Source organism: Priapulus caudatus, unplaced genomic scaffold (assembly GCF_000485595.1).
Source record: "Priapulus caudatus unplaced genomic scaffold, Priapulus_caudatus-5.0.1 Scaffold256, whole genome shotgun sequence".
Taxonomy (NCBI): domain Eukaryota; kingdom Metazoa; phylum Priapulida; class Priapulimorpha; order Priapulimorphida; family Priapulidae; genus Priapulus; species Priapulus caudatus.
The window spans coordinates 195,711-220,674 of NW_014577317.1; the positions used below are offsets into that span (position 1 = coordinate 195,711).

Here is a 24,964-nt window from a genome sequence, read left to right on the forward strand (position 1 = left end):
CCAGTGTGTTACATGTAACTTAAGTATGCCACTACCAGTGGCTACTGCCAGTGCATGTGGTAGTGATAGTACGGTGTAGTTTTTGCCTGCGTTAATTAGTTACAGGTGGCAGCTCTCTATTTCAACCTGTAGGCTTGCGTATAGGTAAATGGATGAGTGCTTACCTATTCTGTCTTGCAAATAGTTGTTGCTATACTACGTATCGTACCATCTCGTGGCAACTTTCATAACGATCCCAACGAACATTCCTTCGAGAATGTTTCTGATATTATCCCTGTGCCTTCCACTGTTTCGGCGCGTATGTGAACACATTTGGGACTAACAGGGTTTACTAGAATCCCACCACTCCACCACAGAGTCACCGCAGTAGACGTGAGATGAGCGCTGTCGCTCCGCGGCACTTGTTATGAGTTCGACTTTGATTTGTGTGAATTTCTTGTTGCAGTATAAAACCAAGCTGATTCGTAGCTTCGAGGAGGCCGCACTTCCTCTCTTCTCGACCGGAAGGCTGCGGCCCATCGTAGACACGGTGCTGCCCTTCGGTCAACTCAGTCAGGCTCACAGGATGCTCGAGGAAAACAAAAACTCCGGCAAGGTGGTACTGATGCTGCGAGCGGACCATGAGCAGACGGGCGACAAGATTGATGCTGACGTGTGAGGGCGAGTACCAGCACAATGCCAGCACAGACAGCCACAAGATTGATGCTGACGTGTGATGATGTCACATACCAGCACAATGCCAGGACACTGAGACCTTTGTGGGGAGTGTGATTGTTGGATTGGCATGAGGGGGCATACAAGAGGCTCTTGGCAACATTTGCCAAACCATTATTCCTATGACTGCACTGTTATGGTGTACACCTCTCTGTTCAAGGGAGTGTACAAAAACATTTTATGAAATATATAAAGATGATGATGGTGATAGAAAGATGACATAAATACAATATAAAGACATGTTATCTTCTGTTACGTTGCGAATAGCTCACTCTGCAGTGTTAAGCTGATTAAGTAACTCACCTCCTGCTAGTCACCTTTCGTCGTTTAGCTTTAGTTTATAATGCCTGTCAATAGATGTCACTAGTGCATGATGATTTTACATTGTCATGTAATGATTGATCACTATAGTTCTCCTTTTTCCATATACTGCCGCAGATAAGGTCTATGTCCCCCTGACCTCTGTTTGACCTGGCTCGTTTAGCTATTTCTGACTAATATATATATATATAATATATAAAATATATAGGGTTAAGGTTAGGGTTACAGGGCCGGCGGAGCCGGTCCGGCTAGTCCGGCCATGGCCGGACCAATAATTTTTCCAATCATGATTGTTTTGAAGCACGCATTTTCGTTATGCACAGGCTGGATCTACAGTTATTGTAATCCTGAGCATATCTGAAATCCAGGGGCGTGTACAAGGGGGGGGGGTCCAGGGGCCCGTTCGGGACCCCCCCCCCTGCTCGCGCAGAAAACGCATCTAAGGGGTCTAATTTCAAAAATGTTTCTGGGGAGGGCCCCAAAACCCCCTTCGCGTGCTCTCAAGTTTTGGTTACGGTTAGACCCCCCCCCCCCGGTACAAATCCTGTACACGCCCCTGAAATCACATATAGTTTATGTATACACGCATATATACTACTACATGACTATAGTACCGGTAATAAACTGAAGAATGTTTATAAGACGACATGTGTTGATCTCTTTAATTGCTGATACTGTACCAGAAACGATCGTCTGCATGCTGCTCGGCCATTGTGAGCGTCATTGTTTATATCCGTTCAAGCGTTTAATCGAGATCATCCTAGACATTACAAGTTCAAAGTTGCAGATAGCAATGAAAACCGTGCCTACATTAAAAAGCCATGTATCCGTTGTGGCAGAGACTTTGATCTTTTCTATGAAAAGGTGTTGTTAGCCAAGACTGATCTGGGTGAAGATGTTGTAGCTCACCCTGTACTTCCCCGGGCAAAAAAGGCACCACGGCGATTTCAAGTTGGTAATGCTCCACCTGAATATCACCTGATATCATGCATCCCCAAAAGAACTACATGATCGACAGGAGTATTTTAATTCCATTGATATGCTTGTCAGCTCTATCATACGGCGTTTTGACAAAGAAAGATTCAAAATATATCGTTGACTCGAGAACGTGATCGTGCTTTCATGCAATGGGGTTGAATGCGACACACTTATCAACAAAATCTGTACATTCTACGGAACGGATCCAGAGAGACATGATACAAGATTGCGTGGCACAGCTTTGCTGTAGATCCTGAGCGCTGCGCGCGGATGAGATCGGCGCGAGTTCCGCGGGATATGCGCACGCGACGCGCGGAATGTTCAAGTTTCAAAGCGCTCCCGCAGTGGAGACGGTGCGCGAAATTGAGGCCCCGGCGCACGTCTCCACAGCGGTCAGCGGCGACGATGGTCTGTTCGTTTTAGAAGATGACAATGGGATGTCCACACACTACCATAAAAAGTAGTGGCGCTGCTCGTGTGTGTGCGCGTGTGTGTGTGTGCGCGTGCGTGTGTGCGTGTGTGGGTGCGTGTGTGCGCGTGTGCGCGCGTGTGTGTGTGCGCGCGCGCGGTGTGTGTGTGTGTGGTATGTGTATGTGTGTGTGTGCGTGTGTGTGTGTGGGTGTGTGTGTGGTAGTGTCGTGTGTGTGCGTGTGGTATGTGTCTGTGTGTGTGTGACGTGTGTCTGTGCTGGCGCTGCGCGCGTGTGGGTGTCGTGTGTGCGTGTGCGTGTGCGTGTGCGTGTGCGTGTGCGTGTGTGTGTGTCACGCACACGCACACACACGCACACACGCACGCAGACACACACACGCACGCACACGCACACGTATATATGTATATATTGTTCTCAGTCCTGGACGTACGTCCAAAACTTACCGTGTAAACAGATTCACCGTTGCGTCCTAGACGTACGTGCAAATCTGATAAGTCCTGGGACGCTACGTCTAGGACGCATCGTGTAAATTAGGCCTTCACACAAGAAAATCGGTTCGAACCCCCATGCTGGCTGTATTCACAAGGTCATCGCAATTATAATCGCCTCGCAGCTGTATACGAAAAACCTTCTTTCGATTTCTGTTTACGTTGGTGCAACGCTTAGTTTACGTTTCAGCTATAACCTCAGGGCTAAATATCAAATTAGAAACTTACTTATACGGAGTTCGAATCACCCTGGTTAATATAGAATCGAGTGTCTGTGTGTGGATAATTAACGTGGAATATAGTAGTCATGGTTTTGTCAGGTACTGTTACGAATAAATACACATTGCTGGTACCTGTAATTAGTAAGCGTTTATACATACGCATCGTTCATCCCTAACAGATAGCATAACACGCTAGCTTCTATGTCGCTTATATTTAAGTTATATTAATGCTACAATTCTACAACATCTGAAAGTACACGAAAACAGAAAAAACAAAACCAATAAGCTGCAAACTATCATAAACTGTCTACTGTGAGTATGTAATATAACTACGTGAACAAACTCTGTAGCGCGCCTCCTACTTAGTACTAGAGAATTAAGTAGAGTATAGTATTAGTCAGAAGATAGGTAACAACACGGTTGAAATCGGAACCCGAACAATTCTATCCGACTCTTCTTTCTATAAATGCACGTTAGGTAGCACATGCTGCTGAGTCGATCTGCTCTGCTATACATGCTTCAAGTCTGACGTCATGATCCCAAACATCACAGAATGGGGGGGGGGGGGGGTAATGACCGACGCTCAGACATACGGCTGGTGGTTTTCCACATAACGGCTAGTCGGCATTAACTCAGTGTAAAAACAAGCATCAATCATCCGCGTACTAACATGGCTACGAAAATGACAGTGATAAGATAGACTGCTGCGCACGATAACTCGGCGAAGAATCTTTGGCTACTACTAAGAGTGATAGTTAACTGCGCAGCGTGAACTGTGCTGACTCGGTGGCCCAGTCTAAACCCGAGTCGTCCGGAATATCTCTGGCGAAATGCGTCCCAGCAGTGAGAGACCTCGTGGCGGCCATCCAGGCGGAGGCGCGAATACAGCACGTAGCATATTCAGGGAGCGTCAAAATTCAATACAATTGAAGAATCACCTTTCTATTATACGAAAAGCGTAAGGCCTGCGAAGCAAAAAAAATGACCAATTACGACATGTGGATTTATCTGCGCGCCTACGTGCCAACAGTCGAAAAGCTCTCGCAAGCGCCAGAAGCTGCTAAATGTACCCGATTCTCGGACTTCTGCTATACCCAGTTAGGGCATTACGTATATAGTCAGTACAATGCTTGGCAGCGATTTGTCTCTAATGGCACCACCAGGTGTTGCTGGTATCGCGCTTTCGCGCGGTTTATCCGGCTTGGCAGACTGTCCAGAGAGACATGACGTTACAAGGTCGCTTGCGTTGCACAGGCGTAGATCAATGGAGGCGCTGAGCGCGCGCCGACGACGGACGCTGTTCCGCCGATATGCGCACGCGACCGGCGGGGATGTTCAAGTATGAAGCGCTGTCCGCAGTGGAGACGTGCGCCAAATTCGAGGCCCGGCCGCACGTCTCCACAGCGGTCAGCGGGATGGTCTGTAGTTTTAGAAGATGACAATGATTATATGGCGATATTCTAGAATGTTGAGATTATAACAGTCACTAACAGTCGAAGAGCCTGGTCGGTTTAGCCCCACATTAGCTGAATCAAAAAGATTAGAATTTAAATTGAACATAACAAATATACAATGGTTATATAAATTTCCACAAACAAAGAAAGATTTTTGCATCATTCCTAGTTGATATACGTATATTGATTATGATTCCTTGATATTTCGTGATACCTAAGCCTAGGCTAAGGTCCCTAGGCTAAAGTGGATTTGCACCGGTTAACATAACGTTATGATAAGAGTCCGAACTGAAAAATGTAGGTTAAGGAAAATAATGATTATGGGCAAGAGCAAAAAATCATACTATAGAAGCAAGAGTGAAATTATGCGAATACGGTACACAGTTTTACCTTTCTTCCTAAATAACAGTAATTTTGCACACTGGAGAGATAGTGATCGCTAGGGACGGCCCTGATTGCGCTTTAATTTTATCTCTTATATTTATTTTATTATTTTTATGATCCAGGAGATGGCCGCTGTGGCATGTAACATTGACTAGGCGTCTGGGCCAAGGAGTTAAATATAACTCCTTATATTTAGCTCCTTGGTTTGGGCTAGGCGTTAACGCGTTGACCCTATGTAAACCGACATGTTGGAACTGGGCTGGCACCGCATGTGTCTGGAAAATAGGCAGATAAGAGATAAGCCCTCGGCTCAGAACCGCCGTGCCGCCGTACGCGCCGTATAAGGAATAATGGGCGGGGCTTACGGTCTCACTAAAATGCGGATTTACGAGGAAATTCGAGGGCGCAGCGGTGCTAATAGCACGTAATTTTGTTAACGAGCCTTAGCTATCGATTAAGACAATTCGCGAGTAGATTGATGCGGCAGAACGTGAGATCGGCGATTCGCTCGAAAATGCAGTAGATGTACTTTTTTGGATGAGGGGGTTGGGCGCGATGCCTGTGTTTTAGCGTGGCACTGCGTGCCAATCATCGGGTTGACCCATCACACGCCCGTCACGTCCAGAGAGACATGATACAAGGTTGCGTTGCACAGGCTGTTGATCATGAGGCGCCGAGCAGCGCCGACGAACGCGCTGTTCCGCGGGATATGCGCACGGGCCGACGCGGCGGATGTTCAAGTATGAAGCGCGCTGTCCGCAGTGGAGACGTGCGCCAAATTCGAGGCCCGGCGCACGTCTCCACAGCGGTCAGCGGATGGTCTGTAGTTTTAGAAGATGACAATGATTATATGGACGATATTCTAGAAATTGGAGATTATAAAACAGTAAAAATATCGCTCAGTCATGCTCCAGATTAGCCACAAGTTCCATTCTCTCTCAACACTACATCGGCTAGCTACTGTTCCTACGACGTGTACTAACAGTCGGAGAGCCTGGTCGGTTTAGCCCCACATTAGCTGAATCAAAAAGATTAGAATTTAATATGAACAAAAGAAATAGAATGGTTATATAAAATTCACAAACAAAGAACGATTTTTGCATCATTCCTTGATATACGTATATTGATATGATTCATTGATATTTCGTGATACCTAAGGCTAAGGCGCCTAAAGTGGATTTGCACCGGTTATAACGTTATGATAAGAGTCCGAACTGAAAAATGTAGGTTAAGGGAAATAATGATTATGGGCAAAAGAGCCAAAATTGTGGAAATGATACTAGAGAAGCAAGAGTGAAATTATGCGAATACACAGTTTTACCTATTCTGTAAACGTTTTTATTGTGATATCAGTTACTCATTAGAAAATTTATAATGAAATACATCATTATATTTAAAGGCAATACTTTATTTTTGTTATTTTGTCACAAAGCCATTAATTTCTGCAGTTGAGCAAATATATCTTGTACCATAAACATGATCTTGATATGTGTTACGTTTTTCATGTTGCTTCATAATCCCATAGATATATACAACACATGGATATATGATCATCCTAACTCGCATAGGATATCCAACATCACATAGGATATGATATCATAATCCTAACTCTGAGAATCATATTTATTACATAAATGAAGTTGACCAGGTAGCGTCACCTACTGTTGGAAAAGCTGGATGATTCCTATATGCAGGGGGCGATCAGAGCATCTGACACCCCTTATGGGAAACGCCGCCCCCCCCCCTTCTAAGTCTTCCCCTTGTGCTAGCTAGCGAAATTGATACGTTGTATCATGTTCTACCTGACTACCATCTCTATCAAGGTGTCTGACAAGTTCACTGGTGCTACACCTAATCCAATCTTATAGTATGCAACTATATATATATACAATATTATGCATGCAACAAAACAGTGCTGATAACAGCACATCAGTAAATATGCTTCATAATACACAGAATGGAATCAATTATTGTTTTAACTTCATCATGTCTGTAAAAAATATTTATCTGTGATCAATGTTAATAAAATTTTCTTTGCAATTGTAACACTTAGTAATAATGTCCCATTATCCACAGAGGCATATATATATATATATATATATGTCTTATGCAGTCATGTGACATGCAATGGCTTAATAGAAGTAATCATTTAAATCTCCACATAAAAAGGTCACCCCCCCCCCAATTTATACTGTAAATAAATCAGTGTTTTACCATAGACTAAAAACCATTATTTACACAACAAAATCACAACCTAACCTTTGGCATATTACGATTAACACTACAAAACGTTTCTCATTAAAAGCCGAGCCTTCGCAACACCACGGGCTGCCTCCTTCCCTCAGACTGCCTCCTTCCCTCAGACTGCCTCCTTCCCTCAGACTGCCTCCTCGCACCTTACAGTAGTTACGCTCAAGGGGTCGTTGTCGTATCAGGTACTACAGATATGTAACCGAGGTACATATATGTATACACAAAGTGTACCAGACTTGTACTACAGGAGTGTACCCTAACCCTAACCCTAGCCCTAACACTAACCCTAACCCTAAACATACCTCATATAAAAATACAAACATAATACTAAACGACCTAAAACTACCTCGGGCACATATCTGTAGTACCTGATATGACAACGACCCCATCTGCAGTAGTTACCGCCACCCACGCTGGCTATCGGTTCATCTCGGCACTTCCTGCGCTCCGAGTGCAAGCCTAGTACATTGACCATTTGCCATGGTTAAGGTTACTCTTTAAACCAACGTGAAGCCACCATGCGCTCACCAGCGCTCCTACCCCCCCCCTCCCAACCGTCTGCACGCTGCATACGCATAGGTAGAGGAAAGCACGGAAGACTAGTAACGTTAGACGTACCGTACGCCCGTAGCGCCGGCAGAGGCATTTCTTTAGTTCATATTATTATCTGACGATGCAGATTGGGTGATGCTTGTGACTGTATGAACCGGGCGAATGTCCCAATGCAAAAATCACACGTGCAGGCACTTCAGGGGCTATTCTAATCCCAGTGTGACTGGAACCCTCACCTACTAATACTGTGTTGCAGTAGCACCTTGCGTTGGTCCGAGTACGCGCGAGGAAAGTTAGGTGACGGGCAAGCTACCAACACCAAACTCTGTAGAAAGCATGTCTAATTCTCGCCGTTCCACCAGTTCGTATAGGTCACTACGCAGAGAAAAGAACATGTGTCACATAAGAACACAATATTACTCACCATGATTACACAGTTCCAGTTCTACAGCTAAATACTGCATGTTAGTCAGAGAAATACTGCACAAGTGTTATAACAAGGTTTTTTGTGAGGTAGAAATGATTGAGATTGCTTGCATCGTGTCTCTGTGTTCTGAGAGCTAGCGGTGGTGAAGGATGCATGAACGTATCTGCAACAATGCATGTACCTGCATGCCATTATATTTAGCCAGTAACCATGAGGTGGAGTCTTATAACAAGGTATATTTTGCAAGGTAAAAACGTTTGAGATCGCTTGCCTCAGGTGTTCTGAGAGCTAGCGGTGGCGCAGGATGCGTGAACGTACCTGCGACCCATCAGGGAGACGGTCATGCGCAGTGTTGTCCATATGTTGTCAGACATGGCCGCGCGCTGTCCGCTCGGTCCGATGCCCGACTTCTGCATGTTGAGCGCTGTTAGGAAATGCTCAACCGCCTCTCTGTAACAGAAGTTACCATCGCGCCTGTGTTAGCAGTTGTGTTCTACAGAACGGACACGTATCTACGCGCGTATCTATTGACCGACACACGCCAGTACACTTGATCCCAGGCATCCACTTAAGTACTATCTACACCGTAAAGCCTGCACACATCTGTAAAGTATTGACAGAAACACACTTGCATGTATGAACATACCCACGCATACGCTGTCCCACATGTTCCTGTCAACATAGTTCGCAATATTCACTCCACATAAAGTGCTGTTAAAAAGTAAGTGGCCATGATAACCGGTCTTTGAAGGAAATGCTAGCTGTGATGCCCCTCCGTCTTACCACAGTGCCCTAAAATTTATGACTAAACCAATGGCCACCACTGCTGTACCCTTAAAAATTCAAATTCGACCTTCACACCTGTGCTGACACATGCATCATTGCAGTAGAGACTTCTATCTACTACCTGTGAGCTCCTAGGTTTATGCAGCTGATTCCCAGATTGTAGCGCGAACGTATGAAGCCGGGGGAGAGCTGGAGAGCATGGTCGTATGCGTTGATAGCTTCTTCACTTCTCCCACCATTGGCCATTGTAGCTCCCAATCTATTCCACAACAAGGCATCCTGCCAGATAAACAAAATTAGCATTTTTAGACACTTACCTCAACAACCTAGTTAGAGATCGAAAATCAAACTAGGTGAGAAAATAGTGCAGCAAAAAAATTACATCACTGGCAATGGTTTGAAGTCAGGCAAGGGAATCGGAATGAAGAAGTGATCTAATAGTTAATAGAAGCATCACTGCTAAATTACACACTTTGTCCAAGCACCCCAGACAGTAGAACAATGCTGAAACCACCTGCAGGATATGACACAATTGCAACAAATGTTATTTTAATTTTATTCGATAAAATCAATATCTATAACAGTCAAACCTGTATATAACATGTATAATAGTTACTGAAGGAAAACGCTCACTGGTGGCCTTTCTAGACAGGTGGGCGTTCTGTAAAGGTGGTTACACCGTGTAACTGCCACTCAAGTGAATGGCAAGTGTCCTTTATAGACAGGTGACCACTCTAGACAGGTGACCACTCTAGACAGGTGACCACTCTACAGAGGTGACCACTCTAGACAGGTGACCACTCTACAGAGGTGGTTTCACAGTACAACTATCACTCAAGGAAAGCACCACAAAAAGTCTTCCAAAGAGATACTTGTCCATTCTATAGAAGGGCTGACTAATGCATATTCGACTATACACTCCAATTGGGAAAAGAAAGGTTGGTTGTTATAGTACTCTTACATCTGGTCTTGCACTGAGGGCAGCTTTGAAACAGTCTATGGCCTTGTCATACTCTCCCGACATGTTGAACAAAACTCCCAATCCACACTGCAACATAATCAAACCATGGTTACGAACCGATATAATAGTAACGCCGGCTAAACCAACCCAAGAACGGTTATGTATCATATGGATATCCAGAGTGCAAAACATTCCCATATTTCCAGCAACTTCATTGCAAGAAGTCATCAAAACATAAAAATATAATAATTATTCATTTTCATGATGGAATGATACACAGAACCAACCTGAATATTAGGATCCAGCTGTTCAGGGTTTTGTCTAGCGGCAGCCATGAACATGCTTGTAGCTTCCGCATGCTCGGGCCTACAAAAAAACAGACATTCTCAGTATATTTACAGGCATATTTCCAGTCTGCACGAAAAACTTCCACCCTCATTTGCCCAGCAGGCCTGTGAAATGTATAATTCACTGGCCCACACTAGGTTTTACAGGCCCGAATCAATGATCATCATATTATGAAAAGAGAAACAGAACTCATTGGTGGATTCTTAGAAATTTATTCTTTCATAAAATTAAACAAAAAATTATCCACTTCCCTCTCCCCCATCTCATTGTCACTGCCATCGTACTCATCATCATCACGCTCATTCATAATCAGAAAGCTTATTTCGACTTAGAACAGTAACTTAGCCAACACGTTCAAGGCCACGTTGAAAACCAGAACCAGAAACCGGAAGTTGTTGCAACCTCTAGCGACGACAAACACGCATGGTGTTGACTAGTTACTTCCCCTACTTAAGATCGGGAATATGATGCCCTATCGGTAAATATCGGTAAATTTTCATACAAAATATCGGGAATTTCGGTAAATTCTCAGACAGATCATCACATAAAGAAGCTGAAATATCATTAATAGACCATTTACTCCATTTTTCTCCACTGGTCCATCGGGCTTGTTCATTTACCAGTTTCATTGGCCCCACGGAAAATTTACTGGCCTCGGATACCGGGCCAGTGGTTAAATTCGCAGAGTGCATTTCTTCTGGATATTTGCATTCATGAGTCAAACGTGTTTCTAACGACATAACATAGACAGCATAGCTTCCTGGTTTTGACATGCAATCTTTATCTAACCAGTTTCTCCGCATACACAATAATATTAACGCACAGCCTATGACATACCCGCTAAGAAATGAAGATGCGCTCGTGCTCTTGGCACCCTCTTGTGGCACCAGCGTGCCGTAAGCCGGCTGGTTCTTCAGCCATCGTTTCAGTGTCTCGCACGCCTGATGGTGCATGCCTTCGTTTGTGTAGCTGACGGCTAGAGCCATCAGTGCCGCATCGTTCTTCTCGTCCAGGTTCAAGCACCTAAAAAAACGTTCATTTTAGTAATAGTAAGGACAGAATTTTGGCAATAAGGCCGACAGAAACGCCAGCTGCAGAATACACTTGCAGTAGTTGCACATTTTACTGAAAACTAAACAAAGCGAGTAGAAATGCCGCTTACTCATTATTAACAATGTCATTGGGTATTGAAAGGTAAACTACAAACACTCACTTGATAGCGAATAGAATTCTCTTTTTATAATTGCTGTATAACTATAATGGCAGTTTAAACCACATTTTACCGAGTATCAGATTACAATCGATTGCTAGAAGTAATTGCAACTTCTATGAAACCTACTCTAGATCAAAAAATGTTATTAGCAGTTAACACCATTAACATACTTCCTCAGTGCAGCAATAGCAGCTGGTTCCTGTTCATTCTCTGCCTGACTTGTGCCAAGGTATTGCCATGCCTACCAACAGAAACGCACAGAAAAAATGCACACAAAATTCATGCTGTTCTAATGTGTACAATTACACATTAGTGCAGTACTACAATCAATAGTATTAATAAAGTAATCTGTATTTTTCCATGGTCTCCACTAGGTTTGTCACCGAAAAAAAGAGCAGCCAGTATCGGAATATATAGCGAGAATGAATGACATACATCTGCAAATATTAGTGTAAAACTGGCGAGAGCTAATAATATATTCATTACAATAATACAAACACATAAAATACAAATACAATAAAAATACATTAATAAGGTATTATTAGCTCTTGCTACCGGAGCCGTCAGGTACACATACAACTAGGTCAGGGGCCTGTAGTTTCATCAGAGGGACCGGCCGGTATAGCCGTATTACAGGAGTACCTGTGCGTGTGACGGGTCGGCCTGAACAGCTGCTTCAAATAGGAGCACGGCGTTGGGCAGGTCTCCTTGCTTCAGCCTCTCCAAGCCCTCGGTAAACGCATTCTTGTGATCAAGCAGAGGATTCTCGTTCTCAAACTTGTACTCCTAAAATACAAGTTCCTACATATTACCATGGGCATACCTATACACATGATATATATATATATAGAAAGAGAGAGAGACAGAGAGAGACAGAGGGAGCGAGAGAGAGGAAAGGAAGAAGGAAGGGGAGGGGAGGGAGGGAGGGGAAGAGAGAGAGAAAGAGAAACAGATATAAATTGACATAGATATAGATATGGATATGTGAATATGGATATAGATATGGATATTGATATAGATATAGATATAAATATAGACCTAGATATAGATACATACAGTCCGACCTCCTTTATCCGGCCACGTCGGGACAAGCACACATCCGGATATGGGATTTGGCCGGATATGAGAGTTATGCTCAAACACAGCATTTCTATGCAGTTCAGTAGGGCTTATGCATGTGATAATGTATTTACTCATTGCTATGATTATTTGTAACAAACTGTTGTGTTTTATGGTTTATATGAAATGGAAATAAAATTAAATAAAACAGAAATTTTGCCGGAAGCATAGCGGACACGAGCGGACAACACACACACGCACGCACGCACGCACGCACGCACGCACGCACACACACAAACACACGTACGGTTGGTACATCTCACGAGTTTTGAGTGAGCTTTGAGCGACATTTTTAGGTGGAAATGAATGAAAAACAGAGAACATACACTGCGAGATCGCAGCCGGTTAATACAGATTTCCGGATAACGGATGACCGGATAAAGGAGGTCGAACTGTATATAGATATATCTGATATATAGTGTCTAGATATGTTCACGATATTACCAAATGACACAGCAATGCTTTGATTCTTCTCACACTGCAGTCTCGCTCACCACTGGCTCCTGGCATTTATCTATTATGAACAATGAATTTTACCAAACGAGAATAAGAAGTCACCTTGTATTGGTTCACTGTTTCCTCAAAGTCAGACAACCATGGATGTTCCTCAGCACTATTGCTGTAAAAGAGTCAGTAATAGTTGATTAGCAATGATACCTTTGTTATAACCACTCGTTAATTTTTAACCCATCAATTGAGATGTGTATCTGGCATGGTTACTAAGCAGCTCTAGCAATCACTGTTGCAATAGGATAGTCTAAAAACAATGGTTGGCAACAAAGTCCTGTGAAGTTGACAATTTGGCACATGTGAAAAATGTATATAGGCTTGTCTAGCTTTTCTGACATAGTGAAGATATTTAAGAGGAAGCATGGTTAACTCATTCAGAGAGATCAACATCTACGGTATCCTCAATTATATCATTAGAAAATGTGTGTCAGTGTGACGTCAACACAGAAGCCACGTACTGTGCTAATGTTTCCCATTCTTTCTGTAGCCTTTCCCAGAAATCAACATCTGCCTCCTCAGTTCTAACCGGCGCTTGTGCAGACTCAAACTCCCTCGTCCACTGCTCCGGATTCGAACTACTTTGCTGCAAATAATATGCATATAGCTACAGTCAAATATGTATATATAGGGTCACTCAGGGGAAACCTCAAGTATCCTTTGTAGACTCGTGAGCGTTATAGTAAAGGCTTTACTTTATGACTGCCAGTCAATAGAAATGCTGAAGGTGTCCTTTGTAAGCAGGTGTTCGTTTTACAGAGTGTATATCAACGATACACTCATGTGCCTTTTACTCTTTACTAGCTAACGTTGACTAGTGAACTACAACAAAAAATACATTATGCATTTACTGTTTTCTTAGAGAATTCGTCAACCCATTTATCTGCCTGGTCCGTCGTTTTCACTTGTCCAGTTTTATCGAATGTGACATCCCCATCTCCTACCTTCCCAATGAACTTCATGAACTACAAAACAATTTGAATCGAGATGGTTATAGTAAGAACTGAATAATGTTGGTGTGACGCTCTACTCATTCTGCAATATTTTACGATAAATCTAGATAATCGTTAAAACTACAGAGGAGACATCCTTAGACATCGGCATTTCGGTAGACGTTCCAAAATAAGTACACTCATCAAGAAAAAAAAACGTGTGAGGTGTATGAGAAACAGACACAACTCTACTATAACGTGTCGAGATACCTCTGTTTCCGAGAACTTTGGGTCGTCTACACTGCCCAGCAACTCGTTGGCTGCTCTCTGTAGTTCAGTATCATCTTGGGCTTTGTACTCCTGTAGCCACTGACCTTCTGCCTCCTGAAGATCGGTATCCAACCTACATGAAAATGAACAAAGTCACGTCTGTCGTCTAGAAAGTTCCATCTGAGAATAACCTGGGAAGATTTTAGAAGTAGAATGCGAATAAATGTTCTTCTCTGTAAGCTTTCCTGATTGCTGTGAGCATCTAGCAATAATAGTTTAATTGTTATTTATAGTAGATATTAGTGTTGTCAATCAGTTGTAATTTCGTAATCCATCATCAGTTGGACCCAAGTAACCGATGATCGGTTACAATCGGTTACTCGGGATGTTGAATGCCTGCGTGTGCGTAACGTCATGTGCATGTTCGTGTGTGCATGTATGTGCTTGTTTAGCCAGCGTATAAAATCCCTAGTGTGTCCTAGGCTTTAGCCCCTCAACAGGAAGTATCTGCGGCGAATGTCGGGTGATTCCCGAACTAAAATAACAATGATATCTCGGATTCTCATCAGTTTTCCAAGTTTTCTTGTTCAAGTTTTACTTTAAGTTTTTTTTTCCGATGAAATTGATTATGGATTTTGATAACCAAGCGCTTGGTTTGAGCCACTGTTCAACCGATGATCGAGTATAATCGATGATCGAGTATAATCGATGATCGTGACATCACTAGTAGTTATTGCCAGGTTTATGCTGACAGTAAGGGTAGCTACCACTCGGGTTCTTTCTCAGTCTGCTCCAAGTACTCCTCTGCCCACTTTGTGTCGTGAATAACACCCGGATTAAGCATCTGACTTCGCTCCTGGTTGAACTCCTGTCGACAGCAATTCGTTACGATAATGAATGAAGTAACAAATAATGCCAAGTAGTAAACGCTCTCAATGTCATATACACTCGTGAAATCAAATAGTATTTCTGCAGTACGTATATTATATCAGAGCGTGCTGTATTCAGTTGGTGACGTTACCGTCTGCAACTAAATCCCAACTTTTAATCAGAGAATGTATTTTGTACGATACTTGAATGACATGTACAAACTACAACAAATAATCTACCTGCGTCCAGTCAGAGTCAGGGATGTTCCCATCTTCCATTAATAATTCGGCAGCCCAGCTTTGAGCTGCATCTCCAGTTGTTAGGGCTGCTATTCCTGGTGCTAGAAGTTGATAGAAAACCATGAAAACCAATCGCCTCAGGTGATAGATAATTCACTCGATAATTTTCTGAAAGGATTATATTATTTCAAATACAATAATAATTATCATGTCTTAAATAATCATCGCTATCAGCATTAGCATCGACACATTTGTTTGTTCATGATGCAGGGGCCTATCATTAGAAACGTCTTAAACCATTACGAATATCATAAGTCTCAAATATCATAACTTTGATACTTCTCGTCAACAGTTATATCATTTTAGACTTGTAATGCCCTCACTACATGTGTTCCTGACAATGGCTGCTAGTTATATATCAGGTAGGAGGTCACCTGTGAGCGGTGCATGTCTGTGCCTCCCATCCTCTATTTCTCTCATCTCTTGCAGGAGAGTATCCATTCTGAAGGAGCGCGGAGCAGAACATACTTGCTGGTCCGCCAAGAACTCATTCACAAGCTGCTGTAGAAATAAATGAGTAATGTTACCATTTGTGGCTTCATGCTGAATATCCATGATAATTCCCTCCCTTTACAGGCTGCCAGGTTGCCAAAATTTGCCTCACATCATTTTTGCAAACTGTAATCACTAACTTCCGGATTCAACCAGACTTTCTACTTAATGACTCTTAATGAAATCATTATGAAATTTAAAGATTAAATTATGCCATGCCATAATGCAATCAAACACCTCAAGCTGTTCCTTACAAAATTACACTTTACCCTAACCTACCCATTGAATATATCCTAAAACAGGTGTTGTGATCTATCATGGCAATTCCACTTTTAATTAACCTACATGCCAGTTCCAATTGTAAATACAAAATTTAGATTTTTTACAAAAAAAGACATTCTGGTATAAAATGATACTACAGGGACCTGCATTGTGGCTACTGGTACCTTCTCGTCACCAATTTGTGCTAGTGAGCCACGTTGTGGGAATGCAGCACTGCGACCGGACTTGAGTCCCTCCTGGGAAAATGCTCTGTCTTGTGTGAAATGTGACGTCAGCTTCATTAGAGGATTAGCCATCCCACACTCACCATCTACCAGCTCTCGCATCGCCATGGCGACTGTTGGCTTCGTAACAAGTAGCTGAATTTCACCTGAAGTTGAAATTAAAAGTATTATTATCATCATTGAACTTCCTGTTAAACAGAAATCTCTGTGGATAGGGTGGAAGTTGAGGCTGTCTCTGGTAAATATATCCATGTAAATACCGTAAGATCAGACACTTGTGGGGATATTTATTTGGGGGACGATCTGCCCTGGCACTGGCAGTGCATCAGTATTATAAGTATAAGAAAACAAAAGCATCGTGCAGTAGGACTTGAATTTGGCGAGAACGGAGTAGAGAGCAGACTTGGGGTCACTCAGTCTCTGAGTTAGAGCACTGCCTCAGCACAACAGTCAACAGTCAACAGACTGAGTGACAGTGACTGAGTGAGTGATCAGTCACGGGCACTGAGATTTTACATTTTATCATTATATATTTATTAAATATTATGCCAATAGGCCTACCTAAATTCTACATCTTTATCTTCACAACTAATATACAAACACACACGCTCTCGTAGCCTACCTACACTAAATAAAGTGCATCAGGCTGAACAAAACCTTCTGTTTTTATTATTTCCTTCCATCACAAACAAGTGTACAGCTTCCGGTGTGTGGGTGCGCCACCTTGCGTTCGTTATTGATAGCCATTTTGGTCGTTTCTGTTGTTCCGTTAGAGAAAGTTATGAGCACGAATTCCGGTAAGTTAGTGTCCTGCATTTATGAGACTATATGTCCAGCAGTGTGTTGTGTGGTAATTACTTGTGTTTCTTAACATTCTTCCATGGGCTATGGTGTAGCTACGTTATAATTATGTGTTGAGTCAATTTACCAACTACCGTGCACGGCGTGTCGCCGTGTGTCACTGTGTGTACCTAGTTTACAATCTGGCGCAATGTGAAACACAGGCACTTGGAACATCTCAATAAAATAAAAAAATGTAAACACGAAATGTATTTACTACCAAAGTCTTAATGTTTCTCTACTCTATTTCGCCTATTATTGCCGATAATTACCCGTAAATGCCAGTCAAATGCTCCTCTGCAACACACTGTCACACAACTCACAAGTACACCGCACGCCTGCCCGCCCTGTGCACAAACAACATGAATAAGAGAGCAGGTAGGAAAGCGTGATCGCAAAATTCGCTTGACGCTCGCTTCATTTCACACGACTACAGAACGAAAACACACCAAACAGCCTCCATCTGGCCTCTTGGATCTATCTGTAGCTAAATGTTCACTTGTTCGAATTATAACTGTCCTTTGTTCTTGCCTGCTCCCGCCAGAGATATCTCGTGAAATCCTGCAGGAAATGTTCTCTCCGTGGAAATGTAAAGAGTACGTATCATCCGAAAATCCCTAACGGCGCTACTTTCGATCGATCACTGTAGTCGTGTGTGTGTGTGTGTGTGACGTCATGCCTGCGTGCATTATGCTTGGCTTGGCGGGCCTCGAAACGGAGGCTCGGAGGCAGGCAGCAGCTCATCCCGGCATGCAATGCGCCCCATTACTCGTGTATAAACAAACATCTCGTCCTCTTTACATTTTCGCGGAGAGAACATTTTCTGCAGGATTTCACGATATATCTCTGGCACCAAGGTGGAGGCTGTTTAGTGTGTTTTCGTTCTGTAGTCGTGTGAAATGAAGCGAGCGTCGAGCGAATTTTGCGATCACTCTTTCCTACCTGCTCTCTTATTCATGTTGTTTGTGCATAGGGCGGGCGTGCGCTGTACTTGTGTGTTGCAGATGAGCATTTGATCGCCATTTACGGGTAATTATCGGCAATAATAGGCGAAATAGAGTAGAGAAACATTAAGACTGGTGTAGTAAATACATTTCGTATTTATTTACCATTATTTGTTTTAATTGAGATGTTCCAAGTGCCTGTGATGTGAAAGACTCAATCAGTGAATGAATGGTACATCATCATCATGATCATGCTTAGCGCACCGTAAGATAGTTATACGTTGTAGATTGGATAGATATTCTATTATAAGTATGGATATAATAATGTAACACATTATAAGTGCATCTATCATAAAATAATGTATTGATTTACATGATCTACCACAAAGTGATGCACAATTTCCCCAATTTTGTAGTGATGCATATAACAATAACTTGTGAATAACTACACTGCCATTGGCAAATAACTATAGCTGGAGGACTTATACATGTATATAATTACTAAATTTGTACTGTTAAATTTGTTATAAACAATAAATAAAACGAGAATTCGTGTTCAAGTTCAAAGTTTAAAATGTTAATTGTCCTTCAGCAATAGAAAATCACAGCCAAAGGATATAAGAGCTGTCCACATTTGCACTTTCGCACATGTCGCACATTGCGAAAATGAATTGGGGACAGCTCTTATATCCTTGAACCAAAATCACTACTGATTGGTCTGCTAATATTGAATATATTGGATGCTTATGTCTTAATAAGCATTCGGAGTAGAACTTTCTCTTAGAAATGTTTATAGCTGCTTTAACTTTTATGGAAGCAGGTAGGCTTGTCTTGGAGAAGTTTACCGAAGTTAATTTCTAGCCCTACATCTGTACATCGTGCAAGCATCCAAGCATCCAGAGTACTTGCTTGTCCACATATGCAATCTAAGTCGGGACAGTGTGTGAAAGTTTTGTACGTGTGACGCTTGAATCGTGACTACTGCGGACAAAGCTCTCTGCTGTCAGCGCCGTGCATACGCCGGCGGGCGGACGCACGACTCCTAACCGACCGTTTCTCGTTTCCTGTTCGCAGGTGCATCGTAAGTCGTCGATTGGCACATCCCCAACCAACCACTCTTCCCCACCGCTGTCGGCACCGCCGCCCGCTAAACAAAAAAACAACTAAAACCATGTCCTCAAAGCCGCCAAACCACATCGACTTGTACGTGCGAGCGGGCAGCGACGGTTCGTGTTACGGCGCGTGCCCCGTCTGCCAGCAGATATTCATGGCGCTGCTGCTGAAGGGCCACACGAAGGAGCTGCAGTTCACCGTGACGACGATCAACATGGCGAAGCCTCCCGAGACGTACCGGCAGCTGTCGACGCGCGTGCCCGTCATCGTGCACCAGGAACGCGTCATGGAGGACGCGAACGAGATCGCCCAGTACCTCGACCTCAACTTCCACGATGTCGACCTCGCGTACGGCGCCGGCGGAGGCGGCAAGCCGGCCGAGAAGGCCACCGAGAACTTCTTCTCGAAGTTCGCGTTCTACATGCGCGAGGTGACGACGGACCCCGCGCAGCTGCTCTCCGAGCTCTCCCGCCTTGACACGTTCCTCGGCGGAGCCGCCGCCGACACCACCTACCTGTGCGGCGACGAGATGACGCACCTCGACTGCATCGTGCTGCCGAAGCTGCAGCACGTTCGCGTCGCGGCGCGCGCACTGAAGGGGTTCGACATCCCCGCGACGCTGACGCACCTGTGGCGCTACTTGGGAAACGCGTACGCGTCGGACGTCTTCAAGAAGACGTGCCCGTCGGACTACGAGATCGCGTTTGCGTGGTCGCAGAAGCCCGGCATTCCGCGGCTGACGGCGAAGCGCGAGGCCGAGTTGAAATGCAGGGGCACGTCACTCGACGTTCCCAATTAACGGGTCGGGCACTGAGGCTGAGGGAGGGCAGGCGGGCGCGGAGGCTGAGGGAGGGCAGGCGGGTGCGTTCGTTGTGCGTCGGGGGGAAATGCCTGCCGTCGAACCTTTGCGGCGCCTTCAGCACCACTTTTGGCACCGTGAGATTTTTTACCACTACTAGCTGCGCGTAGAAAACATATTTTATTATGCAGTAGGAGTCCGTACGCGTGCGTACAGGTTGTGGGGGTTCCCGATGTGAGGTGTTAGTTGTGGCAAGCCTCTTTCTGGAGAGATTCCCCCTTTTTAGCATGGAGAATAAGTGCCGAAGTGACGATATTAGAATAGATTTTTGCAGTCGTAGCTCTTACACGATATGTGATGATTCGCAATCACCGAGCATGATTTATGTATAGTTTTATCTATTTATAACATATCTCAAAAACTTTCACGTTATAGCCAAACAGTGTAGTTACCGTATGTTGTTCTGAGCGTGAAAACCTTTGTCATCGTCTGTGCAATATTCGTGTCCTGAATAGTGACTATTGTGTTGGCTTTCATCGTGCGTGGGTTGTTGCTGTCACAGGGCACTTTATTAACGTGCATCCTGTGCTTGCATAATTTCATGCAACGAGTGAAAATACGAGCTAGCAAGTTACGGTTACAGTGAAAATGTTTGGAATGGATCTTGTGATTCTGTAATGTAGCATGTAACTTACACTTGATCGTGAATTCAACACTGACATACAAATGCAGTACTTATTGTGATATGTATCAAGCAGTAATTAACTAATTGTCTCCAACTGCAAGTCAAAAGTAAAGTCCAACCAAAGCTAGTCAGTTATAATATAAAAGTCTTGAAATTGTGAAAGTATTTAAGGGTGAGAATTCTTGGCAAGATATTCTCTCTGCGTGAACTCTCGTGCATAAATCACAAACACCAAAAATTAAAATAATGGCATTTTTAATCATATTTAAACCGGTCTTAGTCGGAACATGTGTTGTAGTGCAGTTTTTAGCTGTTGCTTTTGAAGATTTAGTTTTATATATGTGCGTGTTTAGATATGCTGTGTGAAATGACTTTAGCACGCATCGGCGTTATTTCTTTATTTCATAATACGGATTTGGTAGTGTAGTATATATATATATATATATATTATATTCTTGTCTGTTGATATTGTTACACTCATTACCCAACACCCTGTGTGGATATGCAGGAGGTTATTATGTTATGGTTGTATAATCTCTGCGATAGGGTCAAGATTCTCTTACTCACCTTTCCCCTTTCTCGCCCTCCTCCCTCAACCCTCTCTCCCTCTCCCCCCCCCCTCTCTCTCTCTCTCTCTTTCTTTCTCTCGCTATCTATCTTCCCTTCCTCCTCTTCGTCCACTACCACCCCAGTCTGCTTCCTTCTCTACCCTCTTCCCTCTCCCTCTTTCTCTCCCTGGAGACCACTTTTAGCTCGCCCATAGCTGAAGCTGATACTCAGTAGGAAGTCGAGTGGATTGATGATATCAATGCTAGAGTTGAAATTTAGACTGCTCGCAGAAGTCTCTAGCTGCAACGTCGTTTAGTATCCGCGACGCGTGGAGGCAGTCTAGGTGAAATTCTGTGTAATTGAAGCGACCGTGCAATCAATATGGTATTCGCTGGCCATGTTTACACGTGACCCAACATAAATGAGCGTTATTCTACGACTAGGGAAGTTCAATGGCACACTCACACTCACTGCAATATTTATTCAACATCCTCGGTTATATCGGGAGTGAAGTAATAACTACTCATTTATTTGAGTACACTGCTCGTTACGTACAGCGTGTTAAGTTTATAGCACTCGCGCGCGTGTAGAAAATGATTTAGTATTGCTGGAAATTCGCAATCTCAATAAGCAATGGTTGTATAGCTGTGATTGTGATATCAAATACTGCCCCTTAGTCATTGTATCATCAAAAAGCTGTTAGCGCACTTTTAACTATATAACGTCTCACGACGTGCTATGATCAGGATGGTCGTTATATAGATATTTTAGTCTATATCATGACACTCCTGCTTGTCTCCCATATCCTGGTTGTATTATTATGCGCACCTAGTTGCCGGTGTTTGCTATAATAAGGAGTGTATAGTATAATCTATATTATACACTTCTGCTATAATTATACCAGCAACACGTAGGTATAGGTATCCCCTCTCACGGCCACGTTACACGTGGCGATGACATTTAAGTTTGACACATCAATGACGTTTCCCCGAAAGATTTTTCGTCGTTTCGGTTCGAAGGGAATTTTGCCCTTGCTCAGCCAAATAGTGCCTGCCATGTAGCTCCCGCAGCCGCGTGAGTAATATATCCTGCAATAGATGCAAATGTCGTGTGATTTTACCCTTGTATTCGCAGCTATTTCTGGCGCTGCGTGTGCTTCCGTTAGCAGTATTTATGTTATTAGGCCTACAGTCGCGCCTACGACTGCTGTACCTCCATACACACACACACACACACTCACCATACTGTGTGAGGTAGTAACGGTGTGGAGTTTGCATTATCGATTATTTTTATGTTGTATTTGTTTTAGTAGTGTGCATACATGTATAGGTGATCAATTTCAAACCAAATAAAACGAGTGATTTGCGATGTTACGACACGACCAGGCTTTGTTCGAGCGTCAGTCTACCGAGCATTTATCACTGTATCGTAGTTTATATCTGCGTATTTATGCAGACTTGCGATTCCTCGATGCACATATGCATATAGCGAGCATGGCCCGTGCGTTCGTAGGTAATACAGACGTTTGTGTTCGTTGGTTTAGTTATCGTTGGTAGAGAGTTTTTCTGCTACTATGGTGGGAAACGCACAAGTGTTCGAGTAAATCCATGAAGTACCCGAGTAAAATCGTCGAGAGTAAAAACTCCGAGTTGGGGAGTGGACGTCGATTTTTGTAGCACCCGCCGCGGAATATATATGCTGCCTTTGGTGCGAAAAGCTTTCGGTCTATATATTTCAACAAGTCGCACGTAATCTGACACGAAACGTGTTCATTTAGCTGTCACACGAGAGACTGGTGCAGCCGCTGGGTGTTTGGCGTGCTAAGGAGTTAAAGGTGGTGAGAAGGGGGAGCTAGGGTGGGGGCTGTGATTTCGCGCGTTTTCTATTATTCTGTCCACTTCCATCTGCTCTCGTCTCGGTCGCTTACACTTGTCGCTGTTGAGGCGCGTGGGTCGCGTTTGCTAAAGGCCGCCGCACACCAGCCGATTTTACAAACGATGAAGCGATGTAGGTGTGCGCGTTCATTTGTAGACGATTTTATTTTTATCGGGTGATCGTTCCAAATCAAACATGTTTGATTTTGAACCGATGAGCCGATTTTAAGGCCGCCGCACACCTACATCGCTTCATCGCTTCATCGTTTGTAAAATCGGCTGGTGTGCGGCGGCCTTAAGCCGCGCTGCGTTCGTGACGTGTTCAGTGATGGATGAATTTACCGCTTAGTGCTCGTAACTCTATCGCGATGAGATCTTCCGTCGTTTCGAGCGATTTTGCGCGCTTAGTGCTAGCAACTCTATAGTGAAGAAATCTTTCGGCGTTCGAGTGATTTTGCGCGCTTAGTGCTCGTAACTCTATCGCGAAGAAATCTTTCGTCGTTGGAGGGATTTTGTTCGGTCCACCGATCTCCCGTTCTTACAATACGTCATATATTATATACGCGGCGGCGGCAGCAGCACGCCCTCTCTAGTTTCAGTGGGGCGGTAGTACGCGTGGGTTTATGGCTAGAGATGGCCTTTCGTCGGCAGTACGTACATGCGGTTTTCATCGGCTCCTGGGCGGATCCCTTTCCAGGCGTTCTATCGCCGAGTCAGCAGCTATATATAAGGAAAATGGTATGCTACCGCACACGTGTGCGCGCTTGCTGGCAGATGGGTGGGGAGCGCGTGTCTGTGTGCCCGCGTCGATGTATTTATGTGCAAAAACATTCATTTTAAAATGGAATGTGATTTGAAAACTGTGCGGAGAGAAGTTGATGTATAAAGCGCAATATTCGTGCAAAAAGTTGATACACGCGCGGGCCGATGAGCTTACATGACACGTACACACGCACGTACAGGCACGCACGCACGCACACACGCAATACGAGCGGGGTCATCCCTATAGACCGAAGTTCCGATAGACCGAATATTTCAAAGGGTCAGGGTTATGATTAGGGTTAGGGCTATGGTTAAGGTTAGGGCTTGTAGTGGCATCGGTGGATGTGCGGCATATTCACGTTCGAATACGACATCAGTGGATGTCCGGATGCGTAGCCTGGAGGCTAGGCGACCGATTCCGGACGTGTAGACACTGCGTATTCGAATAAACCTTCGGTCTATCGGACCTTCGGTCTATAGGGCTATACACACAGTGCACACAGTGATATACACGTCTACGCGTATACACACGGTGATTTTGCAATGAAACATGTTTTTATATTCGTACTTCTACCAGCATAATCAGTTTTTAGTATACGTACATTATTGTAGTGGTATGACGGATGCTACATTATTGACAGAAAAGGAGAAACCTTATCGCCTACACTGTACACTATGAAATTATATTTACTGAGTGAATTCATGATTAAACTATGATTACATTATGGTGTTTTATATAACCGCAACCGATCGCGAATGCTCGAGCTGCGGTCATTGCACATTTCGTCTGGTAGATGGCGCTTTGAGATCACAATTGTGTATAGAAATCACTGATGGAAACAGCTGTTGGAAATATATATCTATATATATATT

The 24,964-nt window shown here is 43.8% G+C and overlaps 3 protein-coding genes across 7 annotated transcripts in view; 2 read left to right on the forward strand and 1 right to left on the reverse strand.

Moving 5' to 3' along the window:
- The window catches only part of LOC106808152 (quinone oxidoreductase PIG3-like), a 15,456-nt gene extending 13,992 nt beyond the window's left edge, over positions 1 to 1,464 (forward strand). The window contains exons 10-11 of the mRNA XM_014810734.1: positions 25 to 50; positions 446 to 1,464. Coding sequence (XP_014666220.1) covers positions 25 to 50; positions 446 to 658 — 239 coding nt within the window. The 3' untranslated portion in view covers positions 659 to 1,464. The remainder of the gene's footprint in view (positions 1 to 24; positions 51 to 445) is intronic.
- A 6,105-nt stretch (positions 1,465 to 7,569) lies between these two features.
- On the reverse strand, positions 7,570 to 17,659 carry LOC106808158 (peroxisomal targeting signal 1 receptor-like). Of its 5 annotated transcripts, none has more exons than XM_014810744.1 (17): positions 17,638 to 17,659; positions 16,466 to 16,671; positions 15,902 to 16,028; positions 15,468 to 15,568; positions 15,126 to 15,226; positions 14,359 to 14,491; positions 14,008 to 14,121; positions 13,618 to 13,742; positions 13,208 to 13,268; positions 12,173 to 12,316; positions 11,701 to 11,771; positions 11,155 to 11,340; positions 10,257 to 10,335; positions 9,970 to 10,056; positions 9,130 to 9,287; positions 8,541 to 8,672; positions 7,570 to 8,170 (listed from the first exon to the last, which is right to left on the reverse strand). In XM_014810744.1, exons 2-17 carry the CDS (start codon positions 16,631 to 16,633, stop codon positions 8,089 to 8,091), a joined length of 1,869 nt encoding a protein of 622 aa, XP_014666230.1. In that variant the 5' UTR covers positions 16,634 to 16,671; positions 17,638 to 17,659; the 3' UTR covers positions 7,570 to 8,088. The 5 variants fall into 5 exon arrangements, with proteins under 5 accessions (XP_014666230.1, XP_014666227.1, XP_014666229.1 ...); XM_014810741.1 differs by lacking the exon at positions 17,638 to 17,659 and adding an exon at positions 17,152 to 17,219; XM_014810743.1 differs by lacking the exon at positions 17,638 to 17,659 and adding an exon at positions 17,148 to 17,218.
- Positions 17,233 to 22,837, forward strand: LOC106808159 (chloride intracellular channel protein 2-like). The gene is made up of 2 exons (XM_014810746.1): positions 17,233 to 17,322; positions 19,384 to 22,837. The coding sequence occupies exon 2, from the start codon at positions 19,481 to 19,483 to the stop codon at positions 20,219 to 20,221; it is 741 nt and encodes a 246-aa protein (XP_014666232.1). The 5' UTR covers positions 17,233 to 17,322; positions 19,384 to 19,480; the 3' UTR covers positions 20,222 to 22,837.
- The last annotated feature ends 2,127 nt before the right edge of the window (positions 22,838 to 24,964 follow it).